General features: G+C 44.7%; 1 protein-coding gene across 1 annotated transcript in view; it reads left to right on the forward strand.

The window, feature by feature from the left end:
* The first annotated feature begins 363 nt into the window (after positions 1-363).
* The window catches only part of LOC119456565 (NGFI-A-binding protein homolog), a 624,616-nt gene continuing 608,987 nt past the window's right edge, over positions 364-15,992 (forward strand). Inside the window, exons 1-2 of the mRNA XM_037718396.2 lie at positions 364-535; positions 11,030-11,361. Of these exons, the coding sequence (XP_037574324.2) occupies positions 11,302-11,361 (60 nt within the window). The 5' untranslated portion in view covers positions 364-535; positions 11,030-11,301. The remainder of the gene's footprint in view (positions 536-11,029; positions 11,362-15,992) is intronic.

Consider the following 15,992-nt stretch of genomic DNA (forward strand, 5'->3'; position numbering starts at 1 on the left):
CCACCCGCAGCAGCGACCGCCGTCGACCGGGAAGTTTGCATCTCGCTCACGGGAGGCGCCACTAGTCGGAGATGCTCTCCTCTTTCTCACCGCCCCCTGTTTCTTTTTTTTCCTCCGCCCGTTTTGCCATTCGCCCGCCCGCGCAGCCAGGGAAAAAGAAAGAATCGCCGGCGCATATCGAGCACGTGCGGCGCAGTTTGCGGCCCCCGCCGGCAGGGGGCAGTGGCGGAGGCCGCGCTCTCTGATTGGGCCCCCTTCGCCCACCCACGCCTTCTCGCCGAAAAAGAGAGGCAGCGGCGGCAGCGTTGTCGCTCGTCGACATAATCAAGTATTGAGTTATATTGTTATCGCGAAGGCCGCCCCCACTCAGCCGGTGCGCGGCCTGCGGAGCGCGCCTCGTTTTGCCACCGGAAGGGACGCCGGCATGAGCGGCCCGGCCCAACCCTCACGTGGAAGGCGCGCGCCGGCGGCGGCTACGACGCACGCGCCGCGCCCAGGACGACGTCTCTCGTGAAGCACAGCCCGTCGCAACAGGGTGAGCCACGTGACCAGTGCTCTCACGATGCCTCTGGCAGTAACCTCCCACAAATTAGACAAGAACAGCGCTCGGCGCGAGTGCATTAAACGGTACGCTGCTGTTTCGAACGCATACATTCAGATAGTAGTCAATATATATATATATATATATATATATATATATATATATATATTCCCTGAATGCAATTCGACGACCCGTCATTGACCTCGCACTCCTCGAGGTTACGTTAGCATTACGTGAGTTGGAAGTGCAACGAGCTATGGATTGCGATTCCTTTTACCCTATGCTTTGACTGTCACCGCGTCGCTGGAGAAACCTACCGCGACGAGCTGTATGCAGACCAACTAAAATGCGCTGTGTCCCGCAACATCTTCATCGATAGATATTCGGGAAAGGCCTCTTGAAGCGAGGATCGCTGGTAGTCTTCGAAAGCAATTATTATGGTATCCCAGTTTTGAGAAAGGCATATTGCGTGAATGTGATACGTGCATTGCGCAATATATTTTTTTACTCACTCGAAACCACCTATACACAATAATAAAAAAAATATCCCTCTCCATCGGCGACCTTCGTCAAATTGGTTCACAGAATCACATGATCGTGATGCGCGATTGGTATAATTTGAACAGAGTTTTCGTTGTTATTTTTTTCCTTACATTTTCTTTTTTTGACGTCGTTTCAGTGCCGGCATGTAAGCTTTTCTTGCGAACACACTCACGTTCCGCCCAGCTGATGAAGGTAGCGTCCGAACGCTGAGTACATCTGCAGTCCTCTCATTCGTAAACCATGCAAGAGCAGGCGTACGACTTCCTTGTTGCAGACATCGCGAACTCACGGCTGTCTATGCAAAGATACACAATTCGCAGTCTTCCTCACCGGTCTACTCTCGCGGACTTGATCACGTTAAGACGCTTCGTTTTCCCTGGCGGGCTTTGTCAAAACGTTTCTCTTGGTGTTCCAGTACCAAGCGGCTTACATGTATTCTCGCCGCTGTGTTCACTTTTCCCCGCATGTAGCAGACAGCTTCCACAGTGAGCGTCCGCTAGTGCTCCGTGTACTCGACTTGCTGCTGGTGCCTCTCGTGTCGGTCTCGAACTTATCGAATTCCTTCTACATCGTTGTGGCTGCTAAACATGTTTCCCTTTCATTGTGTCTGTAAATAGCGTTAATCATTCGTCCCTTGCAGTTCTTACTCTACCAGTAATTACTTAATGCTTCTAGTACCCAGTAAAATTTCTCCATGTCTAGCTTTTCTGTCTTAGCGCGTTGTGCCTTCAAAACGACCACTCTACGCAGATGTGTTCACCTTCAACTAATAAGAAGTTCGTACGAACAGTGTAATTGTGGGCACGTGGTGGCAGGACGAGCACAACAGCTTGCTCTGTCGTGACATGCGTTTGGTCTTAGTGCTGCGATTGTGAAGTATCCACTTTGATACTTGCAGGCTATATATATATATATTTCAGTTAAAGTGGATTACTTGCAAGCAACACCGGTTTCTGCGTTAGCGTTGACAACACGTTCGCTTCAGAAAGTATCAGTCGTCCTCACAATCGCCGCTCGTTTGTGATTGTGCGTCGCCCTTCGTTTACTGATGACCTTGAATGATCACGTCGACTACATTGCGCCAAAATTAGCCACTGTCTCAGGCTTAACCTACAAAGACATTCGGCCTACAAAGATACATAAAGAACCCGCTATTCTATTCATACTTAACCTATTACCGCCAAGTACGGGGAATTATAAGCTCTACAAGCTTACCTAAGCTTTTCTTAATGCAGAAACAAAAATACTCGGAAGCATTTACATTGTTCCCTATGACTATACGTCAGCTCCTCTTTCTCTCAAGTACATTGCAATGAGGGCTCATAATGTCCATTAATATCGCATATAGTTGATTCCTTATCAGGACGAACTCAAAAAGAGTACAACGTTTTTGGCTAACTAAGCTGATATCAAGAGAGCAGCAGCTATATACGAAAGCGCGTGAAACTCACGAATGGCACATCCAATTTTCTAAAACGAGCTATGGATTGCAAACGATAAAACGAACGCTATTACATTTCTTATGCTAGAAAGCAGTTGTCTCTACGAACGACTAGCAAAAGAAACTTACGTTTCTTCTTTTCTTCTTATTTTTTTTTTTTGTAACACCACCTGAGAATATGTACCGTAATATCCCGAGAAATAGCCCACTTAAAATCGAGGGGAAATCGAGTGAAAAAAATGCGGTGGGCTAACTTTCAGTAGGCTCTAAAAGGTTATCTTTCGGGGGTAGGGCATCTTTCGGGATTTTACGGTAAACATTTGTTATTCGCACTAATTCCTTGAGGTTCCTGTGTATTTTCTTACTCCATTAATTTTTGTTACCCACGCGAAGTGTTGTGCACTATGCCATTTAATGTATTTGTAAGAAAAATTTATTTTTATTTTTGGGAGGCAGGAGCGAGTCAAGCTTGTTCTTTCGCGTTTTCTGCTTGCTTCTCCCATCATATTGTAACGAGCATACAAGAAGCAGTTGGGAAGAACAGGAGAACGAAGTGCTTCTAGGCCGGATTGCGCGGTCACCATCATCCATCTCCTGTAAATAAAGTCATTTCTGCACAACTCTCCGTAACAATATCACGCTGGAAATAGAGATAGTATTATTATCTGAGCGCTTTGTCACTTTTCTCATAGCCATGGGGTTCACGTGCAAATTTATTTCTTTCGTGCATGGCATCCGAAATATCGGCACCTTTCGCCGCTGTTCTTCAAGAGCATTTGGGTTTAGGTCAAGAGAAATAAATATAGCATACAAAATATAGAGCAATGACGCACATACTTTAACGTATACTTTTTGTTTTGAAGAATTGATGATAATGAAAAGGGGCCGCCAGGTTGTGTAGTTTCCGCAAGGTGATCTAGTCAGTAATTGCCACGCTTGTTTTGTAACTATGCACTTTAAGCGGAGAGGTATGCAGCCTGGAAAGTAACAGTTTCATTGACGCGTCCAGTGCCGCCCGGGTGTAGCAGACCGCGTGCAGGTGCCTACTGATTATATGGCGTCCGCGCAAAAAGAAAGCGCCGTTCGTTCGCTGTGTTGGCACTGCGCGCACCTTGACTGGCGTGCAAGCTGTACAAAAAGGAAAACAATAAAACAAAACGTCGATGTTGGCTGAAATATTGCCTGAAGTCGTCCAGCGTATTCGGTCATGCAGCAATTAACAACAAAACGAAAAGGGTCAACCTTTTACGCCCTATAGAATACGCTGGAATGCGGCCGGCAAGTGGCAAAGGTCACTTTGTCAACGAAATGCTTTGGGAATTCCGCCCTGGCTTCTTCCACGTTCGGTTTCTGGAAAAGCAACGTCACAAAGCGAAAATGTTGTTGAGTCTAATGGCGTATAGGAAATAATGTTCGGTATACCTGACACTCCAGTTTTTAAAACAGCACGCTTGCGCTGGGACTGAATTGCTTTCCTACGTAAGCGCTCTTCGCCATTGGTCGACTGTATATGTCGAGCATTAGGATTGGTTGAAATTTGCTTTGACAAACAATTGTAGCGTAAAAGGTTTTTCTCAATACGGGCCTGCAGTTTTCCATCCCACGTTAAAAACGAAGTAGCTGACATTATGGCCTGACATGTATACTCACTTGACGCAGGCCAAAATATTCTGTCATTCTAGAGGTATTGTCTTCTATATTGTGAAGCAGTAGTGACGTTTTACCAACGCCTTGTAGATTTCTGTCGCTTGTGAATACAGTGCTGTGTGGAATTGTGTTCGCATGACATGCTGACCTTATACACTTTCAACTGTCCCGCACTACCACTCATGGCTTTCGCAGGCCACACTTCTGTAAGGTGAACATTCAAGAGGATGTCAATATGACAATTATTAATGTCACTTCAGGTAGCAGAACGCTTTAACTGGATGCTGTTTCATGCCTTCAATCCTGAAGGAATGAAAGCGGTCGCTGGTGATGAGTTCATGTGCGGCACTTCTTACTCCGAAGCTTTTTAATTAATGTCACGTGATTTATGCTGAGTGCCCTGGAGAAATGTAGATGAATTCCTAGTATAAACGTTATATACTTTTTAAACCTCCAAGTTTCTCGCCCATATGTTATAGTACTGGTACGATGCGATGATTGTACACCTTTCTCGTGAAGGATAGCGGGAAACTGTCGGTCATGACTTGGTAGCGATTACTATATGTGCACTCCAACCCACTTGATTATTCTGTAGGTTTCCTTCGGATGATCCGGACCCCCTGTCACTAACTGGCTACAGATAAACATGCTCTTGCACAGATTCTAGGGGCTGACTGTCAGTCACGAATTCTCGTTTGCTTGCTTGCTAGGCTCTAAAAAGTAACTTTCTATTCTCTATAATCTTCAACTCCACTCTTCCATTTTGTCGGGTAAGGTCCCCAATCATTTGATACAAATCATCTCTAGCGTTGCTAAACAAAACAATGTTAGATGCAGACCGCAGGTTGCTGAGATATTCGCCGTTAATTCTTACTCGCAGTATTAGCCAGTCCTTCCCTCTCGAATAGCTTGAATACTTCTTCCTTAACAAGCAGCGAATGGCATTGGACAAATTGTGTCTCCTTGCCTGACGCCTTTCTTGTTCAGTATTATCGCGCATTTTTTTTTTTTTTTTTTGAGAAGGAAGGTAGCTTGGCATTCTTTAAACATATTTGTTAACATATTCACGTATGCTTTTTGTACTCCTTGACTGTGCAATTCCTCCATGACTGCCGGTATCTCTACTAAATCAAATGACTTCCCGTAATTTATGAAAGCCGTATGAAGACGTTGGTTTTTATCTCAGTCACCTGATTTATGACATGAGTGCGATCCCCTGTAGAATAGCCATTCCTGAAGCAGTTTTGTTCCCTGGCTTGTCTGAAATTAAGTGTTGCTCTGATTTTATTGAAAGTTACCTTCGCGGATATTTTGTAGAATACTCAAAGCAAGTAATGAGACTGTACCGGCTGTTTCTACGGAGACTTTACCTTATATTTAAAAGCAGCCGTTTTGAAATAAAAGGATGGCTCTTTCGTACAAATACCATCAGTGGTGGTGACCACGGGGTGACGGGTGATACGTGGTAATTAATTGCTGATTAACGAAAATGTGATAATTTAGTTTTATTAATTAAGCTTTAATCTTTTGATTTCGACGGGCTTATCGTAATTGTGAAATTAAACCAAGCTCTCCGTACAAGCCATGTCAACTTTTGGATCTGGAAAAATGCGATTACCCGTGTATCTGTGGCGAAAGCGAAACTGGGAGGCGAGCGCAAAGCCTGATTACGTCACCCAGCAAGCCAGCGCGCTGCGGTTCCGTGATCCTCGTCGTCGCTATACGAGTACAAGAGCGTAAATTATATGAATTATGTTGTATTTCTTTTTAGGTTCTGTTGCCTTCTTTAGACTCTGTTCGCCTATAATTTTTGTGAGGGTGACTTTGGAATTCTTAGGACTACTGCACGCCTCTTCAGGTGCCTTGTGCCCGGAAAGCATTTTTGTGGTGCATGTCGCTGAAGGTGTTGTACGCAAATGCGGAGGTTTCTTATCAAGGCATTTGCGTCAAGGATGGAGATATATAGCCTCAATGCGTCTGTATTAATCGCGCACTATCCACATCGTCACACACATCACTGGATACTGCATTTTATGGACAATAACTTGGGGCATGAGATATTCAGATATCAATTGCAATCTGCAATAAACAAAACATTCATTTCCCACAATAGCTCTTCAAATATTTCTTTATCAGACATTCGAAACTTTCTTATCTTTACCGAATGTTGGCTGTGGCGTTGCCCTCCCAAGGTTAATCACTAAACTAACTACACATTTATTAATTCTGAATAACACCGCCTGACCTAATTTTCCAGTGTCTTTTACACTTAAGCTGCAGTTTTCATGCCTTGTGAGAATCGAAGCGCCACTTCTCGAACCAGAACAAAACCGAAGAACAGACAAGCGCTGTATTTCAACGGCACGCGTTCTTCGTTCCACAAGTTTCGCTGTTGTGCTTTGAATCATGCAGAAACAACTAGCCTTGTCAGAAATGCGGCCTCATTAGTGCATTCATTTACTCCTGTTAGTTTCTTGCCTCTGCTTTATTCGTCTCTCCGGTAGTGCAAACATTCCATCTCGTTGGCCATTGAGGCTCTGAATCCTTTTTGAACACTGGGCAAGAGCCTGTTCAAGCGGATTGTCGCGTCATTCAAGTGTTCCTGCCTGCTCCAGCAACATGTACTGATAGAAAATCAACATGATTATTTTACGCGAAGCATCCTTTCGCTCATCCAAGGCATATATATGTATAGCCCTTGTCAAGCTGCTGGAAAGCAGCATTTTGTTCTAGTCCTGGCATTTTGTGTTCTTTGTAAGAACTGAATGCGAAATAAACTGTCTGTCTGTCAAAGATAGGTCCGTGTCTTGTCTAGCCTAAGGCTTCTTCAAGAAGAACAAAATTGGAGCCTCTGGTGGTTGGACTGAACCTCTCACTTTCAGCACAGCAGCTTGGTGTTTTAGAACCGTTAGGCCATGACCGCACGCACGATTCTCGTGCCAACGCGAACTGTACCGATAGGTCGCAGTCTTCGTTGCCTTTTCAACAAAGTCTACCGCTACAACCCGGTACGTAAGCGGCAACTGTTGGCGCTTCGTGTCTGTGGGACTAATCACATACAAAATATTACTCAGTCGTCGTGTTGCACTAACTTGTATATTATTGATTCCTTTTTGACCCGCACGTGTATTGACCGGAGCCACCCACCTTGCATCCCTCGCTTCCATTCCAGACACACTAGACTTCAAGCCTGCTAGTTACCGCGATAACTGCTCAATCTTCCGTGTTAGTTCATCATTTTTGTCTGTTCTACTAATACTTGCGGTACTGTATAAGCGCCTTCAATAATAATTAAAGAAATACATAACTACATAGATAAACAAATAAACTAGCTGTTTGAAACGCGCGCGCCAGTTTCGACTCAACTACAGGCTTACCACTGTCTCCCGTGCGTCAGGAACGACAGCATGAACGTTTCTTGTATTCTTCTTTACGTGGCACCTAATGCTTTGAGACGATGCAGTATGTTAGACTGCACCTGCCTTCTGGATCGGCTGGCATTCACCATTACTTTTCTCGTAGCAGGAAACGTTACGATAACGCTGTGCAGCAATTGTAACGCCTGTCACATTGGCCCAGATTGTAACAAAGTAAGTTGTAACGTTTCTTTGCCGCGGAGTATCAATAAAAGTGTTATTACATGGTCATCGTTGTCGTCTTAAATCTGTCAGGAGACACGGGTTCGCGCCACACGCCACTGCTCGCTTTAAACAAACGCGTCGTTTCATCTGGTAGAGCTTGCAGAAACCTAAACGGTGCTGGAAAGCTAGCTATAGCGGCAAAATTTGTTGCATAACATCAATTCCCACAGCCCGTTGCATCTGCATATTTTTGTATCATTATTTTAACATGGTGGTTCATTTTCCGTAGCTCCATGCACGAGTCCCTACTACACACGCAATTATAGGTCAGTGACATTGGTTATTATACTCTGTGAGCAGCGTGAGCGTCTGCTGGGCGGAATGTAGCGAAACCTCGGAAGTCTATGCTACTAGTGTATCGATTCCACCGTACACAGTTTCTCCGCCGAGAATTCTCGTTTTGAGAAACTCCTATTGCGCCATCTACGGTCCACTTGCTCAACCCCCGAGTTGCGATCAATACGCCTGAGGTTTCCTTTATGCTACACCAGATGGCGGCATCGTTGGCCCTTCGCAAAGCGGATCCATCTAGCCCAAACGAATTCTCAGGATGACGCCAGTTTCGAGATATTAATTCCTCAACTTTGTGAAAAATTACATTGGTGGTCCAGTTACTTTTGTGCTTCAATGCATAAAATGAAGTCTTGTTAAGATATTATGTGCAATGACAGTGCATTTTTACTGCAAGTTTGATGGCGCATGTGTCGTAAGGGGTGTCCTCCACACAATTCTTTTCAAGTGGATATCCCTTGCAGTCTCACCTGCTAGAATTTGTAAAGTACAACATGTGCCATAAGGTAATTAGCCTCTTCGAGTAGACCAGCCCATGGTCTATAATTGTGCTATCTGCTACCGGCAATATTAAAAAATTGCTGACAGCCTTCGCTGAAACACCTGGTATATTTACATGCAGAAATATTAAGTGTTCTACTTGACCAGGAAACAAACATTCCCCGCAATCATTATAAAATACACTGCTTGTTTATTATCTGACCTACCATTTATAATGCGTGAGCGGGTACTTAGCACGGTATCCGTTTCTCTAATATATTGGGAAGGGTTCAAAAGCGCTGAGCCTTCTTGTTTCATATCGCACTTTTGTGTGTTCCATGACTCGATATTAATTCCTGTTAAATAAACGCTTGCTTGTTCTATTCTGTCAACTTCTCGCTATTACGTCTGGTTCTCGTTACTAGAAATGTAAAATGTTGCGCAATAGGACTGCCTTCATATTGTAGCAGCGCAAATATGTTCAATTCAATAGCGAAGCTTATCTGTATTGCCCACCACTGTTTGGCGTCCTTCGTTAGGTCAGTATCTTGCCGCATGTAATTATGAATATATCGGGTGTTTCTTTTTTTTTTCTTTTTAGGAGGTCCCAAATTCTTTAATATTGCCTGTGGCAGATAGCACAATTCTAACGCTTGATCTAAATTACTCGATGAGGTGGCGATTAGTTTTACGAGAAATCAAAGTGCTTCATGAAATAATTAACATAATTACGCCAATAAACATTTCAAGTAATTACTTTACGGCACATATTTCAATATACAAATTATAGCCGGTAAGTTCGCAAGGCGTAATAACTTGCAGCGAATTCTCAGGACTGCACCAGTTCCGAGATATTCATTGTCGATGTGTCCGACGGAATCACAATCGATTCAGAACCCCCCCCCCCCCCCCCCCCCCCCCGCTAATTTGTCTTGCGGGACTATCCTTACTCACAGATAGCTGCCGTCGATGGCTTCTTGTTATAGAACCTGCAGAACGACTACTTCTTACAATTTTTTTAATCGAATAGCTTTCTTTAGATCTTTCGGTTGTTTTCGTAGTTAGTCGGAGGTTGATGGTCGCGAGTGATTGTCATTATAAGCGAATAACCGGACCCTTATAGAAAGCCATTCGCTTTGTTAGCGGCATGATGTGCGTGAAATCGCATTTTTGTAGCGTAGACGACATTTAGATAGCGTTTGCTGTTTCATAACGTAATTTCATAGAAAACACAGCGCCTCGTTAGCCCTCCCATGCATGCCTCTCCCGAGCGTCACTGCATCTGAGCCTTCAGAGCTCTCGCACAAAGCACGTGCCGGCAGGCCCGCTTACACAGCTGCATGCGATGTTACAAAGGCATCTCTACGGCGGAGTCCAATTCTAACTTTGAAATGTAGCCAATCGGCTATTTTAACAACCTACGCAATAGCTCAGAATATTTAACGAAATTAGGCAATATATTTATTTTACGGTTGAAAATGTCGTATCTAGAACTCATAAGCTTGTGAGAACAACGTTTACAACAAGACCATTTTAATCGTATACATAATATATTCTTAAGTTAATGAAGTTGGAGGCAGGATGAAGAGTGTTCAGTTAGAAAAGGGGCCTCATTTAATTGTGGTCTTAATATTAGCTGTGTTTTGTATCGCATCGCCTGAACAAAATTTATGTATTGAGCCTATGCTATGGCTACAAAGAGAAAAAGGAGAGAATTAATTAGGAGAAGCGCACATAAGTTAGCCTCCAGTCCCGTTGAGGGAAGGAGAGAAGAAGAGGGACGTTATAGAAGGGATCATGAGGAAAGGGTGTCGCAAACACACGTTCGTGACTGAAGGGCTTAAACTGAAAGGCTTGAGTCTAGGCCTGTGTCGACTGAATATTCTGTTTTCAATGGTTTGCTTGGTTTTGCTGTCGCTCAGCGTATAGCTTTGGTAAGGAAATAATTGTAGTTTGGCCTTGGCAATGAAATGGTAACATGCACACCATCATTTAGATCTTTATCTGCTGTTGCATTAAGATTATTCCTGTGCAGTGTCCAGGAATTGACTGGTAAACAATACCGTTGCCTTTTTTTCAGCAATAGGGTTGAGGGTTCATGAGAAATGTACCTGACAGCCTCTCGAGCGGCAGTTGCACGACGTTACCCAATCGTCGGCGGTGTATACGTGCACGCAGTTCCCATAATCCTTCGATGTATGTACTAGTTAAGAGGACCCAGATCGAGGATGGGTGGGGCAATGCAACTATATTTCTTGGGCAAGTTGACGGGTTTTGCTAAACATTGTTTTTGGGCCCTAAATGACACACACACACACACACACACACACGCACACACACCGACCGACTGATAGACACGTTAAGGAAGAGCTGGCTAACGTAGGATTCCAGCCCTATTGCTTTTCATCATTGAACCCTTGCATTCCTTTGGTGTTGTCTTTGCAGGCCTTGGGCTTTGTGCAATAGAGGGGACCAAACCAGGGGACCGGTGCCGCGAGAACAGACGAAAGCCCCACAGATAGCGCGACAGCCCTGGAACCCCGGGAGGCCCTGCGAGTTGGACAGCCTTCTGCTCCTTCTAGACGTTTCACTGCGTGGAATTCGCCCCTTTATCGAAACGACCTTGCTGCAACGGAGTCGCTGAGAAAGCGGCGCCGCTATCGCCTATTCTTTGATCTTGTTGCTTTGTTGGCTGCAAAAGAAACCGTCACTGCAGTATGGATTGCCGCGGAGGGATGCCTTCACCGAAAAACACCCAAGGAAGCTCCAAGCGGAAGGTAAGCCCATGATTGCGTTGGCAGTCTTGAAAAGTCTACAGTTAAGGCGTGTTCTGCTCCTAACGACCATGCTTACATGTCACGCGTACGACGCGCTTGGGAATGACATGAAAACGAGCAAGTGCACATCTTTCTGCGCCTTTGTGCTCCTTCTGAAGTCCCGTTTATTTGTGCTGCTTTTAAAGGACGGAAATGCATCATACGTTTTCTTTTGATTAACGCGCTAGTGCTATAACGGCGACACTTGCGCGGTTATACTATATAAACGCCGTCCATTAAAATGGACGGTTTTGAAAGTGTATGCACGCTGAGATATGCGACTGGGCGTAAGCTTGTGTTCCTTTTCAGAAATTAGTGTCAGAATAGGTCTTGAAGTAAATAACGAAGCGTCGGAGCCGCCTGAAGTAAGCATGTAAGAGTTCCGCACACTAGCATTTACCATCCCATACTCTGGCGTGGCCGTGGTGGGTTCCTGTAGGACTTCGGCTTCTCGTCGCAAATGCCGACGAGGCGCTATTTGATGCCCGACTAAGGCATGCGGTGCCGTTACAGCTGCTGTTGGTCACTCCTTAGAAGTTAACGTAATTAACGCAATTCGACCACACAAGTCATAAGCGAAAGGCAGGGAGGTTAACCAGGCTGAGCCGTATGCAACCCTGCACTGGGGAAGGGGGGAAGGGAATTGAAAGAGGACACGGAAGAGAGAAGTTCACGCTTTGCACTGGTACGCACACAATCAAGCGTTCATCATTGAGTCAGTCACGAGCGGTCACATAGGCTGGTGCATTTCAAGAAACGCAGCAATGCTTTTGTGGCTTTGTACAGTGGCCACCCGATCTTGAACGTTGGATTCATGGGACATTTCCTCATTCACTTCTAGATTTCTTCCATGAATCAAATTTTTTATGTATTTTTGATATGCCTTAATAATATGCTTAAGGGAAAGCTTTCAAAATTAAAGAACAAAACAAGAGAGAACCAAAAGTGTAAACAAGAAGAGCAGTACAGATCAAATACGAATGACTTATCGCTTATACTGCCATGCCGCCCTACCCACAAAACAACAGTTCTCATTGCGATAAATGATCGGATGGTTTTCTTGCACATTCCCGCACCTGCTAAACAGTTTCAGTAATATCGTATGCCCCGCTACCGTCATGTCTGCTGATAATAGTGCTTTGTTCAAACAGGGATGCGCAACCACAGGTTTGACAGTAAGTGGCTAAAACCCATTCTGTGCGATTACGCACTTTGTTATCGTGGTTTCACGATTCCGAGTGACGATTCCACCTGACAGCGCATTTGCCTTTTTCTTTCTTAATGCGTCTTTTTGTTTTGTAAAAAATATGGGAGCTTTGTGGGGCCGGTGCGAATTGCATTCCTTGATGCTCTGTTATCTTCTTTAAACTGGGGGAAACCTGATGCACGTAGGGATTCTGAATACCTGAGTCACCTTTGCGAGCTCGTCCTCACGCATTCCAGGTCTAGTAGATCTTAAATCACCATGGTATGTCTACGTTAGCCTCCTGCATGACGTTGATGGCGTTGCTCCGCACAGAGATGACTGCGGTTGGTAAACCAGCTTGATACAAATGCTTTGTGCTTCGGCAATGTCTTTTGGCCCTGTCAAGCAAAGGGCACCGCATTGAAAGATTCCGATTGCTATTTGTGAGGACACAATTTCCGAAAAACGGGCGATTGCGTGATAGACGATGGGACAAACAAGACTGAAAAATGAAATCGGTTTTCATCCTTGTATATAGATAAAAAACCGCCACAAGAACAGCTCGCGTGGCCATGCGAGGTGTGCATCCGAACTTCCCGCATGCTTTGACCTTACTACTCTAAACATGAACAGCATCTAACACTGCTTCGTACGCTCGCGCAATCCGCAGCCAGCCGCTCGACTACTCGGCAAGAGAGAGAGAGAGAAACCAGGTGGGAAAGGCAGGGAAGTTAACGCGAAAAGATTCCGGTTTGCTACCCTGCAATGGGGAAGGGCAAGGGGGAATGAAAGAGGGAAAGAATTGCGGAGAAAAAAAGCAAAGTCACGTAAAAAATATAAGAAGATTAAAAAAATAGAGGAGGTTGGAAACCACTCGGCAAGTGATTCACACTGTAAGTAGGCTGTTATAGTAACCAAATCTATTTTATTCTTGAGCGGAATCTTCATCCAACAAACGAAGTATCTTGTCCAGTATCTTCAAATAACAATTTGAACTTTTGTCACTTAAAGTAAACAGCTCAACATAATTCCCAAGCGGAACCGTACTCGCTGTTGGAGTCGTCTTATGTTTCGCGAACTACTAATTTCCACTGAACCACAGCTTAGAATTACAGTGTGAATGCTGCAGTAAGGTCATAATCGTGAAACGAATTTTCACAGATGCACAACTGATCTCCGAGGCTGATTGTTGGCCCGAACACACATCGCGCTGCGTGTTCCGTCCGCCTCTACGCCAGCTTTGGTCATGCCGACTTGAATCACTTCAGTGCGCCTCACAGAACCGTTTCCCCCTTCGCCACGTTATACGGAATAGACCGCGCAAGTGCGAAAACACCCACCTGAAACTGTCGCCGAGCGTGTACTGTACCTTGAAGGCAACCCGGCGCTCTCGCCCAAGCCATTTAGGAAAATTATATCTGCACTAAAACGAGAACGAAGTGGACAGGACGATCGCAGACTAACTTATTGGAAAAGTACACCACCCTTTTTGAAACAAACTAAGCGCATGCGCAATGACAAACATGACAAGTTCCAAGACTTCTATCTACTAAAAATGAAATCGCGCTCTTTGCTGGAAAGATACACGGATGAGTCGCTGACGCACTTATCAGGCCCGTGTCTAGCTATCCAAGATGCCTCCAAGATCTCTCTTGCTCTTTGGCTCTTGGCTCGCCCTACCACCTTGGTACTGCTGAAGATGGGCCTGTATCCCTGCACGCATGCGCCACAATGAACTGGTAGATGCCTCCCACTCCCGTCTCCTAATGAATTAGCATGCTCCATCAAACGCATGTTAATACACCTTCCAGTCTGCCCCACATAAACCATTCCACAGGTCTTCAGCAGTACCAAGGTGGTAGGGCGAGCCAAGAGCCAAAGAGCAAGAGAGATCTTGGAGGCATCTTGGATAGCTAGACACGGGCCTGATAAGTGCGTCAGCGACTCATCCGTGTATCTTTCCAGCAAAGAGCGCGATTTCATTTTTAGTAGATAGAAGTCTTGGAACTTGTCATGTTTGTCATTGCGCATGCGCTTAGTTTGTTTCAAAAAGGGTGGCGTACTTTTCCAATAAACCAGTTGTTAGTCTGCGATCGTCCTGTCCACTTCGTGTCTCGTTTTAGTGCAGTTATAGTTTTCCTAAATGTCTTACCAACTAGCCCCCCATCAAACGCTTCTCGCCCAAGCCGACTGTGCATAGATAGCGCCACTGGCTACGCAATGTGACGGCGCCCATGAAAAAAAAAAAAAAAGTAGGGACAAACAAAAATCTACACATTGGAAGCTCAAAATTACTGGAACACCGAGGCATTTTGTCGCAAACTGTCTGAAGGCTTATCTCGACACTGGTGCCATCGTCATAATTCGTTCCATGTGGTTATGATTTTTAAAACTCACCGGCTACAATTTGTTATTTGCAATATGTGGCGTGAAGTAATTAGTTTTAAGGTAATTAGCAAACTTTTACGAATTATTCAAATATTGACTTCCATTTCTTGTGAAAATAATGTCTGCATCTGAGAGTGATGTAGCTTAAATGTAGAATTGGGCTAAATGTCACCGGTGATTTTTAAAAATTCTGTTAAAATAAAACACCATGTATATCCATCATTCACTGCAATGAATCTGAACTATGCAGCCATCTATTGGAATATGTTCATGTGCTTACTTCGACCATTGTCAAGTTTTTCTCCAATAGCGCTGCCTCCTCTGTGATATGCTGTGAAATGATATACTCGGTGAAAATAACAGGGATAGCCAACACATTTAGAGATATCTAAACACATTTAGAGATAACCACTAAATATAGGTATAAATTCTGGGTATAAATTCAAAACAGTTGTTCCTGGATATATTACCTGTGTAATCACGGGTATAACAAAAAACCATATGGCGAGCCATCGTATTTATCGTATTTACTTGGCTATATGCATTATTTCTTCGTTGGCGGGAGTACGTTTTCTTCGACTTTCCTTCGTGTACGTAAAGCGCGTGAATTCTGTTTATGTATCGCCGCTTCAGCTGGTCAAATGTGGACATGATGCAGAATGTTATTTGTAATAAGCTTTGACTCCTAACATGCCAATGCGGTTCGGTATTGGGCCGAACGTGCAAGCTTCTTCCTTCGCGAAGGCCCAGCGATTCCAGCTCGACAGTGCGCGAACAAGCAGATGTCCAATTCAAGCACCCGGTTGCCGAACCACTTTTTGTTTACCTCTGCTGATTCATGCGCAGCCGTCCGCTTTTGAGCGCTGCTCACACCGGCCACCAGAAACCGGTTCAGGGGAGCGCTGGCAGCAGCTTTGTTTCTTTACTTTGTCCGGCTGCTTTCAGGGTGAATAAACAGCAGGTCACACTTACGTCCGTTAATCAAAGAGCCTTCTTAAACGTCGCTTTTGCTTCGCAG

This window comes from Dermacentor silvarum, chromosome 6 (genome assembly GCF_013339745.2).
Source record: "Dermacentor silvarum isolate Dsil-2018 chromosome 6, BIME_Dsil_1.4, whole genome shotgun sequence".
Lineage (NCBI taxonomy): Eukaryota > Metazoa > Arthropoda > Arachnida > Ixodida > Ixodidae > Dermacentor > Dermacentor silvarum.